This window comes from Eschrichtius robustus, chromosome 3, assembly GCF_028021215.1.
Source record: "Eschrichtius robustus isolate mEscRob2 chromosome 3, mEscRob2.pri, whole genome shotgun sequence".
In the NCBI taxonomy this organism is placed as follows: Eukaryota; Metazoa; Chordata; class Mammalia; order Artiodactyla; family Eschrichtiidae; genus Eschrichtius; species Eschrichtius robustus.
Genome location: NC_090826.1, coordinates 43111552 through 43128328, shown reverse-complemented (window position 1 = coordinate 43128328; position 16777 = coordinate 43111552). Strand labels below are relative to the sequence as shown.

The 16777-nt window shown below is 36.1% G+C and overlaps 1 protein-coding gene across 3 annotated transcripts in view; it reads left to right on the top strand.

Moving 5' to 3' along the window:
- Positions 1-16049, top strand: part of EPS15 (epidermal growth factor receptor pathway substrate 15) — a 157322-nt gene extending 141273 nt beyond the window's left edge. For 2 of the 3 annotated variants that reach the window (XM_068539856.1, XM_068539855.1), the window contains exons 22-25: positions 7321-7397; positions 8735-8897; positions 11111-11304; positions 13628-16049. In XM_068539856.1, coding sequence (XP_068395957.1) covers positions 7321-7397; positions 8735-8897; positions 11111-11304; positions 13628-13774 — 581 coding nt within the window. In that variant the 3' untranslated portion in view covers positions 13775-16049. The remainder of the gene's footprint in view (positions 1-7320; positions 7398-8734; positions 8898-11110; positions 11305-13627) is intronic. The other variant, XM_068539857.1, reaches the window with a different exon arrangement.
- Positions 16050-16777: the final 728 nt, after the last annotated feature.

Here is a 16777-nt window from a genome sequence, read left to right as displayed (position 1 = left end):
CCAGAGACCTCCTGGCTCCACGTAATATCAAACGGCGAAAGCTCTCCCAGAGATCTACATCTCAACACTAAGACCCAACTCCACTCAACGACCAGCAAGCTACAGTGCTGGACACCCTATGCCAAACAACTAGCAAGACAGGAACGCAACCCCACCCATTAGCCTAAAATCACAGTAAGGTCACAGACACCCAAAAACACACACCGGACGTGGTCCTGCCCACCAGAAAGACAAGATCCAGCCTCATCCACCAGAACACAGGCACCAGTCCCCTCCACCAGGAAGCCTACACAACCCACTGAACCAACCTTAGCCACTGAGGGCAGACACCAAAAACAATAGGAACTACAGACCTGCAGCCTGTGAAAAGGAGACCCCAAACACAGTAAGTTAAGCAAAATGAGAAGACAGAGAAACACACAGCAGATGAAGGAGCAAGACCAAACAAATGAAGAGCAAGTAGGCAGTCTACCTGAAAAAGAATTCAGAGTAATGATAGTAAACAGGATCCAAAATGTTGGACACAGAATGGAGAAAATAAATACAAGAAATGTTTAACAAGGACCTAGGAGAACTAAAGAGCAAACAAACAATGATGAACCACACAATAAATGAAATTAAAAATTCTCTAGAAGGAATCAATAGCAGAATAACTGAGGCAGAAGAACGGAGAAGTGACCTGGAAGATAAAATAGTGGAAGTAACTACCGCAGAGCAGAGTAAAGAAAAAAGAATGAAAAGAATTGAGGACAGTCTCAGAGACCTCTGGGACAACATTAAACGCACCAACATTTGAATTATAGGGGTCCCAGAAGAAGAAGAGGAAAAGAAAGGGACTGAGAAAATATTGGAAGACATTATAGTTGAAAACTTCCCTAATATGGGAAAGGCAATAGTCAGTCAAGTCCAGGAAGTGCAGAGAGTCCCACACAGGATAAATCCAAGGAGAAACATGCCAAGACACATATTAATCAAACTATCAAAAATTAAATACAAAGAAAAAATACTAAAAGCAGCAAGGGAAAAGCAACAAATAACATACAAGGGAATCCCCATAAGGTTAACAGCTGATCTTTCAGCAGAAACTCTGCAAGCCAGAAGAGAGTGGCAGGACATATTTAAAGTGATGAAAGGGAAAAAGCTACCACCAAGATTACTCTACCCAGCAAGGATCTCATTCAAATTTGACGGAGAAATTAAAACCTTTACAGACAAGCAAAAGCTAAGAGAATTCAGAACCACCAAACCAGCTTTACAACAAATGCTAAAGGAACTTCTCTAGGCAGGAAACACAAGAGAAGGAAAAGACCTACAATAACAAACCCAAACCAATTAAGAAAATGGTAATAGGAACATACATATCGATAACTACCTTAAATGTAAATGGATTAAATGGTCCAACCAAAAGACATAGACTGGCTGAATGGATACAAAAACAAGACCTGTATATATGCTGTCTACAAGAGACCCACTTCAGACCTAGGGACACATACAGACTGAAAGTGAGGGGATGGGAAAACATATTCCATGCAAATGGAAATCAGAAGAAAGCTGGAGTAGCAATTCTCATATCAGACGAAATAGACTTTAAAAGAAAGACTAGTACAAGAGACAAAGAAGGACACTACATAATGATCAAGGGATCAATCCAAGAAGAAGATATAACAATTGTAAATATTTATGCACCCAACGTAGGAGCACCACAATACATAAGGCAAATGCTAACAGCCATAAAAGGGGAAATCGACAGTAACACAATCATAGTAGGGGACTTTGACACCCCACTTTCACCAATGGACAGATCATCCAAAATGAAATGAAATAAGGAAACACAAGGTTTAAATGACACATTAGACAAGATGGACTTAATTGATATTTATAGGACATTCCATCCAAAAACAACAGAATACACTTTCTTCTCAAGTGCTCATGGAACGTTCTCCAGGATAGATCATATCGTAGGTCACAAATCAAGCCTGGTAAATTTAAGAAAATTGAAATTGTATCAAGTATCTTTTCCGACCACAACGCTGTGAGACTAGTTATCAATTACAGGAAAAAGTCTGTAAAAAATACAAGCACGTGGAGGCTAAACAATACGCTACTAAATAACCAAGAGTTCACTGAAGAAATCAAAGAGGAAATCAAAAAATACCTACAAACGAATGACGATGAAAACACGACGACCCAAAACCTATGGAATGCAGCAAAAGCAGTTCTAAGAGGGAAGTTTATAGCAGTACAATCCTACCTCAAGAAAAAAGAAGCATCCCAATTAAACAACCTAACCTTACACCTAAAGCAATTAGAGAAAGAAGAACACAAAAACCCCTAAGTTATCAGAAGGAAAGAAATCATAAAAATCAGACCAGAAATAAATGAAAAAGAAATGAAGGAAACAGTAGCAAAGATCAATAAAACTAAAAGTTGGTTCTTTGAGAAGATAAACAAAATTGATAAACCATTAGCCAGACTCATCAAGAAAAAAAGCGAGAAGACTCAAATCAGTAGAATTACAAACAAAAAGGAGAAGTAACAACTGATACTGCAGAAGAAATACAAAGGATCATGAGAGATTACTACAAGCAACTCTATGCCAATAAAATGAACAACCTGGAAGAAATGGACAAATTCTTAGAAAAGCACAACCTTCCAAGACTGAACCAGGAAGAAATAGAAAATATAAACAGACTAATCACAAGCACTGAAATTGAGACTGTAATTAAAAATCTTCCAACAAACAAAAGCCCAGTACCAGATGGCTTCACAGGCGAATTCTCTCACACATTTAGAGAAGAGGTAACACCTATCCTTCTCAAACTCTTCCAAAATATTGCAGAGGTAAGAACACTCCCAAACTCATTCTACAGGGCCACCATCACCATGATATCAAAACCAGATAAAGATGTCTCAAAGAAAGAAAGCTACAGGCCAATATCACTGATGAACATAGATGCAAAACTCCTCAACAAAATACTAGCAAACAGAATCCAACAACACATTAAAAGGATCATACACCATGATCAAGTGGGGTTTATCACAGGAATGCAAGGATTCTTCAATATACGCAAATCAATCAGTGTGATAAACCATATTAACAAATAGAAGGGGAAATACCATATGATCATCTCAATACATGCAGAAAAAACTTTTGACAAAATTCAACACCCATTTATGATAAAAACCCTCCAGAAAGTAGGCATAGAGGGAACTTACCTCAACATCATAAAGGCCATATAGGACAAACCCACAGACAACATCGTTCTCAATGGTTAAAAACTGAAACCATTTCCTCTAAGTACAGGAACAAGACAAGGTTGTCCACTCTCACCACTATTATTCAACATAGTTTTGGGAGTTTTAGCCACGGCAATCAGAGAAGAAAAAGAAATAAAAGGAATCCAAATCAGAAAAGAAGAAGTAAAGCTGTCACTGTTTGCAGATGACATGATACTATACATAGAGAATCCTAAAGACGCTACCAGAAAACTACTAGAGCTAATCACTGAATGCGGTAAAGTAGCAGGATACAAAATTAACGCACAGAAATCTCTTGCATTCCTGTACACTAATGATGAAAAATCTGAAAGCGAAATTAAGGAAACACTCCCATTTACCATTGCAACAAAAAGAATAAAATACCTAGGAATAAACCTACCTTAGGAGTCAAAAGACCTGTATGCAGAAAACTATAAGACACTGATGAAAGAAATTAAAGATGATACAAACAGATGGAGAGATAATACCATGTTCTTGGATTGGAAGAATCAACATTGTGAAAATAACTGTACTGTCCAAAGCAATCTACAGATTCAATGCAATCCCTATCAAACTATGAATGGCATTTTTCACAGAACTAGAACAAAAAATTTCATTTTTTGTATGGAAACACAAAAGACCCCGAATAACCAAAGCAATCTTGAGAAAGAAAAACGGAGCTGGAGGAATCAGGCTCCCAGACTTCAGACTATGCTATAAAGCTACAGTAATCAAGACAGTATGGTACTGGCACAAAAACAGAAATAGAGATCAATGGAACAGGATAGAAAGCCCAGAGATAAACCCATGCACATATGGTCACCTTATTTTTGATAAAGGAGGCAAGAATATACAATAGAGAAAAGACAGCCTCTTTGATAAATGGTGCTGGGAAAACTGGACAGCTACATGTAAAAGAATGAAATTAGAACACTCCCTAACACCATACACAAAAATAAACTCAAAATGGATTGAAGACCTAAATGTAAGGCCAGACACTATAAAACTCTTAGAGGAAACATAGGCAGAACACTCTATGACATAAATCACAGCAAGATCCTTTTTGACCCACCTCCTAGAGAAATGGAAATAAAAACAAAAATAAACAAATGGGACCTAATGAAACTTAAAAGCTTTTGCACAGCAAAGGAAACCATAAACAAGATGAAAAAACAACCCTCAGAATGGGAGAAAATGTTTGCAAACGAATCAATGGACAAAGGATTAATCTTCAAAATATACAAGCAGCTCATGCAGCTCAATATCAAAAGAACAAACAACCCAATCCAAAAATGGGCAGAAGACCTAAATAGACATTTCTCCAAAGAAGATATACAGATCACCAGCAAACACATGAAAGGATGCTCAACATCAGTAATCATCAGAGAAATGCAAATCAAAATTGCAAGGAGGTATCACCTCACACCAGTCAGAATGGCCATCATCAAAAAATCTACAAACAATAAATGCTGGAGAGGGTGTGGAGAAAAGGGCACCGTCTTGCACTGTTGGTGGGAATGTAAATTGATCACAGCCACTATGGAGAACAGTATGGAGGTTCCTTAAAAAACTAAAAATAGAACTACCATACGACCCAGCAATCCCACTACTGGGCATATACCCTGAGAAAACCATAATTCAAAAAGAGTCAGGTACCACAATGTTCTTTGCAGCTCTATGTACAATAACCAGGACATGGAAGCAACCTAAGTGTCCATTGACAGATGAATGGATAAAGAAGGTGTGGCACATATATACAATGGAATATTACTCAGCTATAAAAAGAAATGAAATTGAGTTATTTGTAGTGAGGTGGATGGACCTAGAGTCTGTCATACAGAGTGAAGTAAGTCAGAAAGAGAAAAACAAATACCGTATGCTAACACATTTATGTGGAATCTAAAAAAAAAAAAAAGGTTCTGAAGAACCTAAGGGCAGGACAGGAATAAAGATGCAGACATAGAGAATGGACTTGAGGACACGGGGAGGGGGAAGGGTAAGCTGGGACAAAGTGAGAGAGTGGCATGGACATACATATACTACCAAATGTAAAATAGATAGCTAGTGGGAAGCAGCCACATAGCACAGGGAGATGAGCTTTGTGACCACCTAGAGGGGTGGGATAAGGAGGGTGGGAGGGAGACGCAAGAGCGAGGAGATATGGGGATATATGTATATGTATAGCTGATTCACTTTGTTATACAGCAGAAACTAACACACCATTGTAAAGCAATTATACTCCAATAAAGATGTTTAAAAAAAAACTCCAGTAACCTACATATAGCGTATTCTTTATATACAAGTGTCATGTTTTTTATTAATGTCTTTCACAATGTACACTTCATAGTATTTCAGTCAAACCTGACCTAACTCAGCAGTGTTGTCACATGTATTATGACTGCTTGTAAAAGCCGTGGTACCATGGCAGAGCAAAAGCATGAAGCAGATTTTTCAGTCCGTCAAGTGAAATGAGCCCAACTCCTTTTCCATCGTTACCCTTATACCAATCAGGAGAGCGTCTGCATCCTGCTCAGGCTGTGCTTCAGCTGCCACTGCATCAGGAATTACAGGAAGAGGAGGAGAAAGAAGGGAAAGCCTGAAACAGCACCCGTGACTAGGCCGGGCCTGAGGCTGTGGGACGCAGCAGATATGTAGTAATACAAAACCATCTTTTATGGCTAAAGCTGTAGGATTTCCTGTAACTCTGGACTCTCAACATCCTCTTCAGGTTCAGAGTTATTGGTGTGTCCCTAAAGGACTGATTTTCTCTGTGCTTCTACCCACCTCATGACTGTCTTGGTGACAAGACAAAGATAATGTATATCTTCCTTGCCCCTCTTCTGTTTATGTTGATCGTGTACTCACTGTTAGAGGTAAGGGCACACTTTACGTATTTAAATGAGTGGGTGAGCACACTTTGTCCTAAAACTGATTTGATGTAAAGATGAGTTAAGGAAGAACAAGGAGCATTTTTCTGTGCCTCTTTGCTCTGTCTTACCCTCACTTTTGAGATTCACTTTCTTCTTCCTTTGTTTCTTTCTGCTTTCTTATATCAGCAATTCCTATAAATATTCTTTGACCTTATTGGTAGCCTTTATGCCTGAACAGACAAAGCCTATCTCAAAGTAAGTCAGTTTGTTCCAGCTGAAAATGTTAATCTGTTTGTTAAGTGCACTATGATGGAACAGATAACTTCTCATGCCTGTGGAGCAGGGATTAAATACTGCTTTTGCAATTACTGTTCCTTCTGCCTGGAATAGATTTCTCTCCCCCACCTCCATCTATTCAGCAGACTCCATCCCTTATTTAAAAGACCTAGGTCAAATGTAATGGCCTATTTGATGCTTTTCCCGATTCTCCCAGTTAATGGCTTCTACGACAGGTTTTTTATACCTCTCTAATAGCTCATTTAAGATTATTTTATTATTGTTTGTGTATATGTCTGTCACTATACTATGAGCTTTTCAGACGTAGGAACTCTATCTTCTTATTTTCTTCAATTTTATATATGGCCAATGAATCTTTTTTGACCATTCGTTCTTTATTGGATAAGTGTTATTCCTTGTTTTTAAGGACCTTACAATCTAGTAGGGGTGATGTATCAATCACAGATAACCATAATACAAACTAGAATGCTGTCAGTGCCACAAAGAAGGAAGAAATCACTTCTTGCTGTGTGAATTAGAGACACCTAGGTTATTCTATGCTTTGTGGATATGGTAGTATTTGAAATGGACCTTGAAGGGTGTGTGTGAAATGTGGAATTAATGGTGTGTAGTTTTTTTACTTCATGATGTCTTTATTAGAAATAGTTTAAGCACACGGGAGTTATATTATTTGACGTGTATTCCAAAGCCTTAAACACTTTACCTAGAGTTAGCTCACCTGTTTTTGATTCTGAAATCACTCATCAGTGTGCTAAACTGTCTTTGTGGACTTAAATTCAGGGACTAATATTTGGGATTAGATATTTTTCATTTGTCTGAATGTTGCTAACCAAAAGAGGACATGAAATTTGATGTCTTTCTGTCCTATTGCATTGATTTTCTTTATTCATTTTAGCCACAGACCCCTTTGCTTCTGTTTTTGGAAATGAATCATTTGAAGATGGATTTGCTGACTTCAGCACATTGTCAAAGGTAATCTGCAGTAATTAGTAGGAAAGTAAAATATACTGTGTTTCCACCAAAGGAGTGATCCTTCCTTTCGATTTTATAACCTGACCCTCTCAGAGATTGCAACTTGATTTCAGTAAGGCACAGCAAACATTGATTTCAGACAGAAATGAAATATAAGATGTAATCAAAGTAGACATTTTGGTGCACAAAGACAATGGTGATGGTACAGATAATTATAATTTTCTACTGGCAGGTTTGCTCAACAACTTTAAGAGTCTTCTGTCTCTTTAAACATGTTTCTTCCAATTGAACTACATTTTTCCCCTGTTGACTGTCTGGGTCAATAGCTGTAAAATCTGGGCATTCATTCCATCCTCTCTGTACTGGTTGCTTGATTTTATGTTCTGAGACTGTTAAGGTTAGTATTAAGATAATTAATAGCCCAGCACTATATGTCCACTACCTATTTTCCAATGTAGCCCTAGGATTGATTCAGGCCAAAGGAGTAAAATTAGAGTATATGTCACATTGTCTCTATCATTGGTTCTCAACTGGGTGTTATTCCCCCCACCCCCACCTCTCAGGAAACATTTGGCAATGTCTAGAGACATTTTCGGTTGTCACAGCTGAGGAGGAGGGCTGTTCATATCTAGTGGATAGAGACCAGGGATGTTGTGCAACACCCTGCAACACCCTGTCCAGCGCCACAACACAGAGCTATATCCAGCCCAAAATGTCAGCGTGCTCCTTTAGAGAAACACTGGCCTAAACTGTAATATCCGATTCATTATAGAAAAGTGAATCTTTCATTACTCCATGTATTAGAGAGGCCAGGTCTTCAGACCCACAATAAGACTTATGCCATGGGATCAGTTTGCTTTAAAAAAAAAATTGACTTTCAGGTTGTCTTTAATGTTTTTTAAGATGCCATTTTCTTTGACTTTAGTATTAAATCTTTCCTATATTTAAGTGCATTGGCAAGTGTGGAATAGGTATTTTTTCCTTTATCATTTGGATCAGATATTCACTTGAGGAAAAATATATTAGTCCCTTTATAAAGGGCCTCAGTGGTTTTGTATCACCTGAATCTTGATAAACCTTTAATCCAGAGTTGGCTTGTTTTGGCATGATCTGTTGCTCTTAATAAGTAGTGATGTTATAATCACTACTCATATAGAACAGTTAAAAAACTTTTTCCATTTTGGTTCTGAATGCAAAGGTTAAAATGTTAGTGCTCTCAGAATTGAAATAAATAAAGCTGCGTAATACTGAAGATCACTCTTCCAAATGCTCCATAACCACGTACAGTTTGGTTGGCATAGTATATATAATCATGAGTAATTTCTTTTCAAACAAAGGTCAACAATGAAGATCCTTTTAGTTCAGCTACATCAAGCTCCATCAGCAGTATGGTCATTACAAAAAATATGCTTGAGGAAACATCCATCAAAAATGAAGATGAACCCCCGGCACTGCCACCAAAGATTGGAACTCCAACAAGACCCTGCCCACCACCACCTGGTATGAGAGTTGATACCTTTCCTAAATCAACTACTTCCTTTTTCTTTCTGAAAAGTATTGTGTGGGCCTTATTTGTAGACTTTATATAAAGGGCCTTAAACAAAACAAGTCTAAAAACACAGCAGAAGCCTGCTGCTATCATCTGTTCTGACCTTAATGCAGAATTACAGATATGTGCCTAAGAAGGCAGCCTGTGTAACTGTCATGAACTATTTTTCTAGCAAGAGCTAATTTCTCTTTAAATCATTTTAGAGAGGCAGTAAATGAAAAAAGGAAAGTACCAACGAAATCTCTTACTTTTTGGAAGCTCATTGATTACCATTTGAACAACAGTTTCCTGCGCTTTGGTATTTTAATAAATTTCTATAAGCGAAGATTAATTCTAAGTCCCTTTCGTTTTCCTGCTAAATGTGAAGTCTTCCTTAAGTCCTTTAAAGTGAGAATATATGGCCTTTTTGGTATCCGGAATTCAGCTTTTTGGTATCAGAATTTTAAAAGAAAGTATTGTTTTTCTTGGAGGATAACATTATTTTACTTGACTTAATAAGAGACTCCTTTATTTTATAAAAGTGATGTTTTTGGTCTAGAAACAAATTATTACTGTTCTTATTTTTTTTGTTTTGTTTAGCACTATAGAAAAGAAAGGGGTTTCGTTTGTTTGTTTTTAATGAAGATAATAAAGTTCATGAGAAGTGGTAAAAAGGCAATCCCCTGAATAGTTGTAGTGCTACTTGTGAGAAGACGCATCTGGTACATTATTGTTTTAATCATATATCATTCCGTGGTAAATTTTCAGCCTCAGTAGTTCTAGAATATTATTCTTGCCTTTTCGTAACAGCCTCCCTATGGTATTTCTTGGGCAGATTTTTTTTTCTTCTTTGATTTAAAGAATTGCAAATAAAATTGTTAATACCCAACTACCTGTTGAAAAATCAGGTGAGCAAGTTATTTTTATCTTTTAAGGAAAAGTAGCCTGTATCATATATCACTAGAGAGTAAGGTTGTCAGAATATATTAAAAAAAAATGATAGTTAATTTGCTCATTTAAGTTTTATACCGGTAAGGTGCCAATAGTGAGGTTATTTTTAAAATCCTAAGTAAACTAATATACTAGTGCTGTAACTAAATCTAAGACTTCAGCAAAGTGAGTATATATCACTGTAGAAAAATCAAGGAAAGAAGGATGGTTTGTTGAACTGCAGCTTAAAGATCTGTGTTCTAATTCTGGATATTCTCTGATTAGCTCTGTGATCTTGAGTGTGTAACTTCATATGTCTGAACCTCAGCTATCTGAGCTATTAGATGGTGGCATTAATTCTAATGTTGCCTACCTTCACAGGATTGTGGAAGGATCCTTTGAGATATGAGATGTGAACACCTTTTGTAAGCTGCTACAGTGCCAGAAAGAATCTGTTGTTATGATTGCTTTTAGCAGCTTAACACATCTTTAGGAAAATATATATACTTGAGGATATTTTAACACCTGTTCTTATTATCCTTTCTTCAGGAAGTACTGAGTTTAAGTCTTTAAAATTAGAAAACTTGTTTGAAAATGGTGCTGAATTAATGAGCAACAGTATGCTGTTTGGTAAAAGATTTAGTTGATCAGCAGCCACAAAGATTTAGGGCCTGGGCTTCAAAGCATTCTCTTTATTCTTCAGTTTGAAATATTGTAATAGCAAGAAATAGGTGGGCTTTACCAAGGTAGTTTTTAATTTCATGCTCCCAGGTGTTACATATAGATCCAGAGAAAAATCAGAAGAATATTAACATTTTTCAAAGCTCATTTGCCCTTCCTGCCACTAGTGGATAACTGTATCAGGCAGAGGTTATCACAGCAGAGGCCATTTTTGTCATTATTCTTTGTCATTCTCCTGCTGTTTTGTCCATTCCTCTCTCTTTTCTTGGGAACATGCTGCTTTGGAGAAGAGAAGGTCAACTCTCTGGGCAGATAAGATTCCCGGCCCATTTCCCCCCTTCTTTGCTATTTTTCCATTTAGCTACATAGAGCTAGAATGTATTTGAGAGGTTGTGTGTGAAAATTTGAGGACAGAGTGTTGGTTGTGATAGTTTAAGACCATATTAAGAATGTGTTTGAGGTACTGACCCCCATTCCCCACCCCCAGCTCTTTAATGCTCCCTGTGTTCATGTTCTTGTGTGTTTGTGTTTGCCATATTTGCTGGTTGAGTTAATTGTAATGATTTTGATCCAGGGAAAAGACCCATCAACAAATTGGATTCTTCTGATCCCTTTAAACTGAATGATCCATTTCAGCCTTTCCCAGGCAATGATAGCCCCAAAGAAAAAGATCCTGATATGTTTTGTGATCCATTCACTTCTTCTTCTTCTACTACTACCACTACCAATAAAGAGGCTGACCCAAGCAATTTTGCTAACTTCAGTGCTGTAAGTACTGTGAATGGGCTGTTTGGGGGAAAATCTTTCCATTTACAGTTTAAAGAGTTTTCCAAGATTATTTTGGAGTCTGCCAAATTTGCATTATTTCAACTAAATTTACCAACATGTTAAAAATGACCTTTATTCTTCCCCCAACCAAAAAATCTCTGTTTGATTCTGTTCGCTGGTTCTAAAAGTATTTCATTGCTCAAATGATTTTTGTAGTCTTAGTTCTTGGGATATATACCAGTTGTTTTGCAAAACCCTTCTCTTGATCTTGGTAAACAATATAAATAAAATTCTGACAGTTATTATTTTGCAAATTGTTATGGATGATGGGCCATTAGAGAGTCATTTGCTGTCTGCCCTCTGGATGAATAATGCCAATAATGAGTTTGTGTATTTGTAACTGTGTTTGTGTGTTTGCGTATAAAGCCTTGATGATTTCTGGAGACCAGTCAACAACTGTGAGAGGATAGGGCCAGGAACTCTTTGAATTGAAAATAAAACTCTGGTTTCATATAATAGTGTTCCTAACAAGTAAATGTTGGTTTTATTAAATAAATATGATTGTTAAGAGCTAAACAATCTTTAATTATTTGGGGGGCTCTAATTCACTAGCATTCCATATTTACTCTGCATCCTCCCAGAGCTGACTAACATAGGCTGGCCAGTAAAGACAATCGAAGAATGCTGTGACAAGACCATAGGCAGGGTCTATAAGATCACAGAAATGGGACAACCAACTTGAAGTGTCACTCTGGAGGGACATTAAGCAATGACATGTATTCCATCATTATTTAGATAAAAACAAGGCTTTTTTTTTTAATTCTTAGAATAACTAACAGTGTTTCATTTTCCCAGATGTTTTTTCAGGTAAAATGACCTTCATTATCGCTGTCTATCTTATAACAGAGTAATTTTCCTCTACTTAATACCTTAAGCACTTGAGATGATTTAGAAATAAGAGATCTAGTGGCCAGGTGACTCTCACCACAATCTGCCTAATGTCTCCCTCAGTGTAGCATTGGGTCCCTCAACCCATCACTTTATCCCTGCAGCCATTTCTAGTTAGAAAGGAGGTAGGCAGGAATCTGTATGCAACTAAGGCAGACAGAATTAGTCTCAGCTACCCAGCTTTTGAATCTGTACTCTTAAGTTTCAGTGGCTTCCTCTGAATGTAAAGGAGCAGAATAGGAATCAGTATTTTGAATACTGGAAAACGGAGCGTGTCAGAATTATACTGCCTTTTATTAGACGGAATTTGAGTTGTTTCAAGCAGAGAATCCAGAATTGCTCTTCTTAGTATAATCCTCTTAATATAAAGTAACCTTCTGGCAGTTTGTGGCATTTAATATCTTAAATATGATTTCAGCAAGTCAAAACCTGGTTGGAATGAGTCTTGAACAATAGCTAAGGCATTTTGCTTATTTCATATTCCAGAATCTCAGTATAGTATAATATTAAGCAGCTCATAATAAAGATGTCTTCTTTTTTTAATTATGAAAGATTTGTTAAGTATTATAAGTTTCAAAGTCCCTCTAATTCCCTAGGGAAAAGGCTACCATTTTCAAAAAGCCTGACAGTTTCTTTCACTTCATCCTATTATGGTATTCATCCTATTATGGTATTCCTCTATATGACAGGACTTGAAACCAGGTAGAATTTTTTTATTTAGTATCTGCCACAGTTGCTCTTTCGGGTAGATAAGTGTATTTCCTTAATAATTACCAGCATTAAGGTTTTATTTAGACTAGGTCAAAAAGTTCTCAATGTCTACTGAATTCTTTATAATGCATTAAAAAAATCGATTAGGTTCACATCTTATTTAGTATATCCAGTACTCTTATTTTATGTATGACAAAATTTATGTATGTATAGATATTCTTCTTCATAATTTTTCTGTACCTGAAGGGCTAGGATAAGGTAGGAAATCACCAGTGGGATTAAGCTGAAAATGATTTATCATGTGAGGATGCTCACTGAAGTTGAAGTAGTAAATGTTTCACATTAGATAAAAATGCTAGCCCTCTCCTGTTTTGAAATCTCCTGATTCACCTTAAGAACGTCCACTTTTTTAAAAAATGATGTTTTAATGTTCAGTTTTATAGACTATCTGTAGACTGCATTAAGTTTTAAGATTAAATCATATTTTAATAACTGATTAAATGTGTTTTCAGAAAAAAAAATTAACAAGTAACAGGGCTATTTACAGAGTCCTTCAGAAGGTGAAACAAATAGTTAAATATCATTTCGTAAAAGTTCTTTTTCCTTCTTGTGTTTGTTCTGCTCATGAATTTATTCGTTTGTTCATTTGTCTTTTAAATGGCAGTATCCCTCTGAAGAAGATATGATTGAGTGGGCCAAGAGGGAAAGTGAGAGAGAGGAAGAGCAGAGGCTTGCCCGACTGAATCAGCAAGAGCAAGAAGACTTAGAACTGGCTATTGCACTCAGCAAATCTGAAATATCAGAAGCATGAAGAATTTTCCTGTTCTTTGTCAATCACACAATACTCTTCTTCCTGAATACTGAAGCTATTTTCAGTGTGTATCGAAACTACCTATGAGCATGGGAATACAAAAGGTTTGAGATTCCTGTAAATGTGACAAAAGTTTTTGTTTTTTTTAAACTCCATTTCAGATTTGTCCTTTTTTTCCCCCTGTAAAAGCGGTAACCCAGATAACTTCACCTAGGCCCCCGTTCTGGTGTGCATTTAGTGTGAGCTTTTGCCTGCTTGTGCTACTTTTACTTGGAAAGCTAGAGCACCCAAGCTTCTGCTTTCTGGAATATAGAGAAGTAGTTCCATCCCTTTGCTACCCTTGTTCTGTAGTTACTCTGATGATAGCCAGTGAGGTTCTTAAAGTTGGCAGTATTCTCCCCTAATTTAAATGGTTGAAAGAGGGGAAGGGAAAGAACATCCTATTTCTTTTATGATAGAGCAAATTGGCTAGTTTAAAGTACATGTTTGTATTTCCTTATAATCAAAATACTGTTCAGTTTGTTTTTTATAGACAAGAAAAAATATTTTGCATAAATTGACTCCACTATCGAAAAAGGGATGCTTTAGATTGAACCATTATAGCTTCAGACTCAATCTTTTCCTAAATAAAAACTTTAAAGCCTCATGTGTGAAATATATTTAAAATTTTCTTCTCTGGATTTAGGGAATTTTAGATAAACACATACCTCTCCATAATTTTAAGCACTAGAGAGTGGAGAAAAATTACCACTTAAAATATACCCATCAATATAAGGTAAGCAAAAATCTTAACCTGGCAGCCATTTTGCCACTGCCATGGCACTGTTGTCCTCTTTAGTTCATGCTAGGTTTATTTTTCTACTTTTGCAGAAGAAACTTTAGCAAGCTAGAACTGGAAGGTACTTTAACTTTTTGTATACATATATGTATATTTTTTCTTTAATGAAGGTTCAGTTACTTGAAATGTAAAAACATTCACTGAATACAACTGAAAAAAGTGACATGTATTAAATCATATTATTGCTTTTTGTCCATTTTTGTGGATTAAAATAGTTTATTCTCTTTGTGTTTTTCACCTACAAAACTGGCAGGCTAGCAAAAAAATTTTTTTGTTTTTTTTAATTGGGAGAGAAGAGACCTGCCAAATTATCAAAGCTCTTTATATGTTAAAAGCCTATCTCCTGTAAAATTGACCTAGCAGACAAGCTGAATTTAAAATGGACTGTGAAGTAGGCTGTAGATTGTAATCTTAATTTTTTTTAACATGAGTCAGTAATTTAGATAATGTATTGAAAACCAAGATAAAGGAAAATGCACCTAAAAACTAATTAAATATCTCTATGGTTACCAAGTCAAGGTGGTATTGATCTGTGTTAATCAGAGTAACTTGCTGCCTAGCCTATGAATAAATTCCAAAATATCCAGTTCATTTCATCTTGAAATGGTGCTTTTTTTCTCTCCACACACAATTGGATTGCTGCAGTTTAAAACAAATTTGAACCACTTTCTTGCACTGCTAGCTTTTTTCTACTTTCATAGATTAAAACATTTCAGCATAAAAGTCATACATATGAAGCAAGGGCTGAATCATAATCACAAGGGTTTAATTTTGATAAACTAATCCAGTTATAAGGATATACTGCAAAAGTTGATTGAGAAGGTAGTATTGGGAGTTGCGAATGGTAGTGAGTTTTGGGTTTTTTTCTTCCCCTTACACTTTAGGAAAAAGGTAAGTTGACTTGAACAACCTTCTTTTGCACTGGGAAAATGAACAGATGTTTGAAATGGTTTTAAAATATTTTTTTTAATTAAAAGAACACTCTGGAAAGTATTAAATATCTGTAACTTATAAACACCAACTTTCGATGTAATAAGTGTACCTTAATCTTATGTGTGTTTAACTGGATTACATAGATTCTTATCTTTTATTAAAATATGTATACTCAGTGGACCAATATAATATTAAAGTATGTATATATTATATAAATATATATATATATATCTCTAAATCTCCATGCTCAATTGTGTAGGATGAATGTCTTAGAGTCATTTATGATTATATTTTATGTTGTTGACTCTGGCTCCAGAGCCTGTGCTTGAAAAGGACAGATAAGTATTCCTGAGAGCTAAGTGGCACTACTTACGAAGCTTTAACCATCGTCTACCTACTTGTTCAGGTTTATTTGAGTTCTCTTTAGAGAATTTTCTCTTATGTTTCAAACTTCTAAACTGTAGCCTGTAATTATGAGAACAATAAACTTTAAGTTATAATAAACCGTACTATCCATACATCCTATCTGAAATGGAGTTTTGCACGGTTCTCTGTTATGTCCATGCTGAGTCCAAGGAGGGGTAGGCATACAGTCAGCACAGATTAATATGTGTAAAGTGCTTGAGACAGTACCTGGTATAGAATAAAATACTCAATAAATGTTAACTAGTTTTTAGTTGACATGTCCTGTTTTTTTGAAAGAAAGATAGGAAACGGGTATGCATAGAGACAGTGCCTGAAACGTGGGTGGTGTGTATATATTCGTTGAACGAGGATTTGTGACATGGACCCTAGGAGGGCACTGTGATGTGAAAAATTCAGACAACCCTGGTCTGTCATTTTTAGGAAAGATGACTTTGACAAAGTTACTTAGCCTCCCTGAGCCTCATTTTCCTCTTCTAATGAACATCATAATACCCAACTCACAGGATTGTTCTGAATGATTTGAGTTTGACAGCTTTTTAATATTATTTATTTTAATCAAACAAATGTAGCCATGTTATTATTAATAGTGAAAATAGCTATTGGTTATTGAATGCACTGTACTAAGCACTTTATGTGTGTCTTCTTGTTTAATCTTCACAGAAGCCCTAAGTAGTACTATTATTATCACCTGTTTTAGAAATAGGAAAAATGAGGCTCAAAAAAGTTAAAATAATATGCTTCAGATAATACTGCTAATAAGTAGATGAGCCAGGAATTGAACTCTGGTCTCTCTGATTCTAAAACAT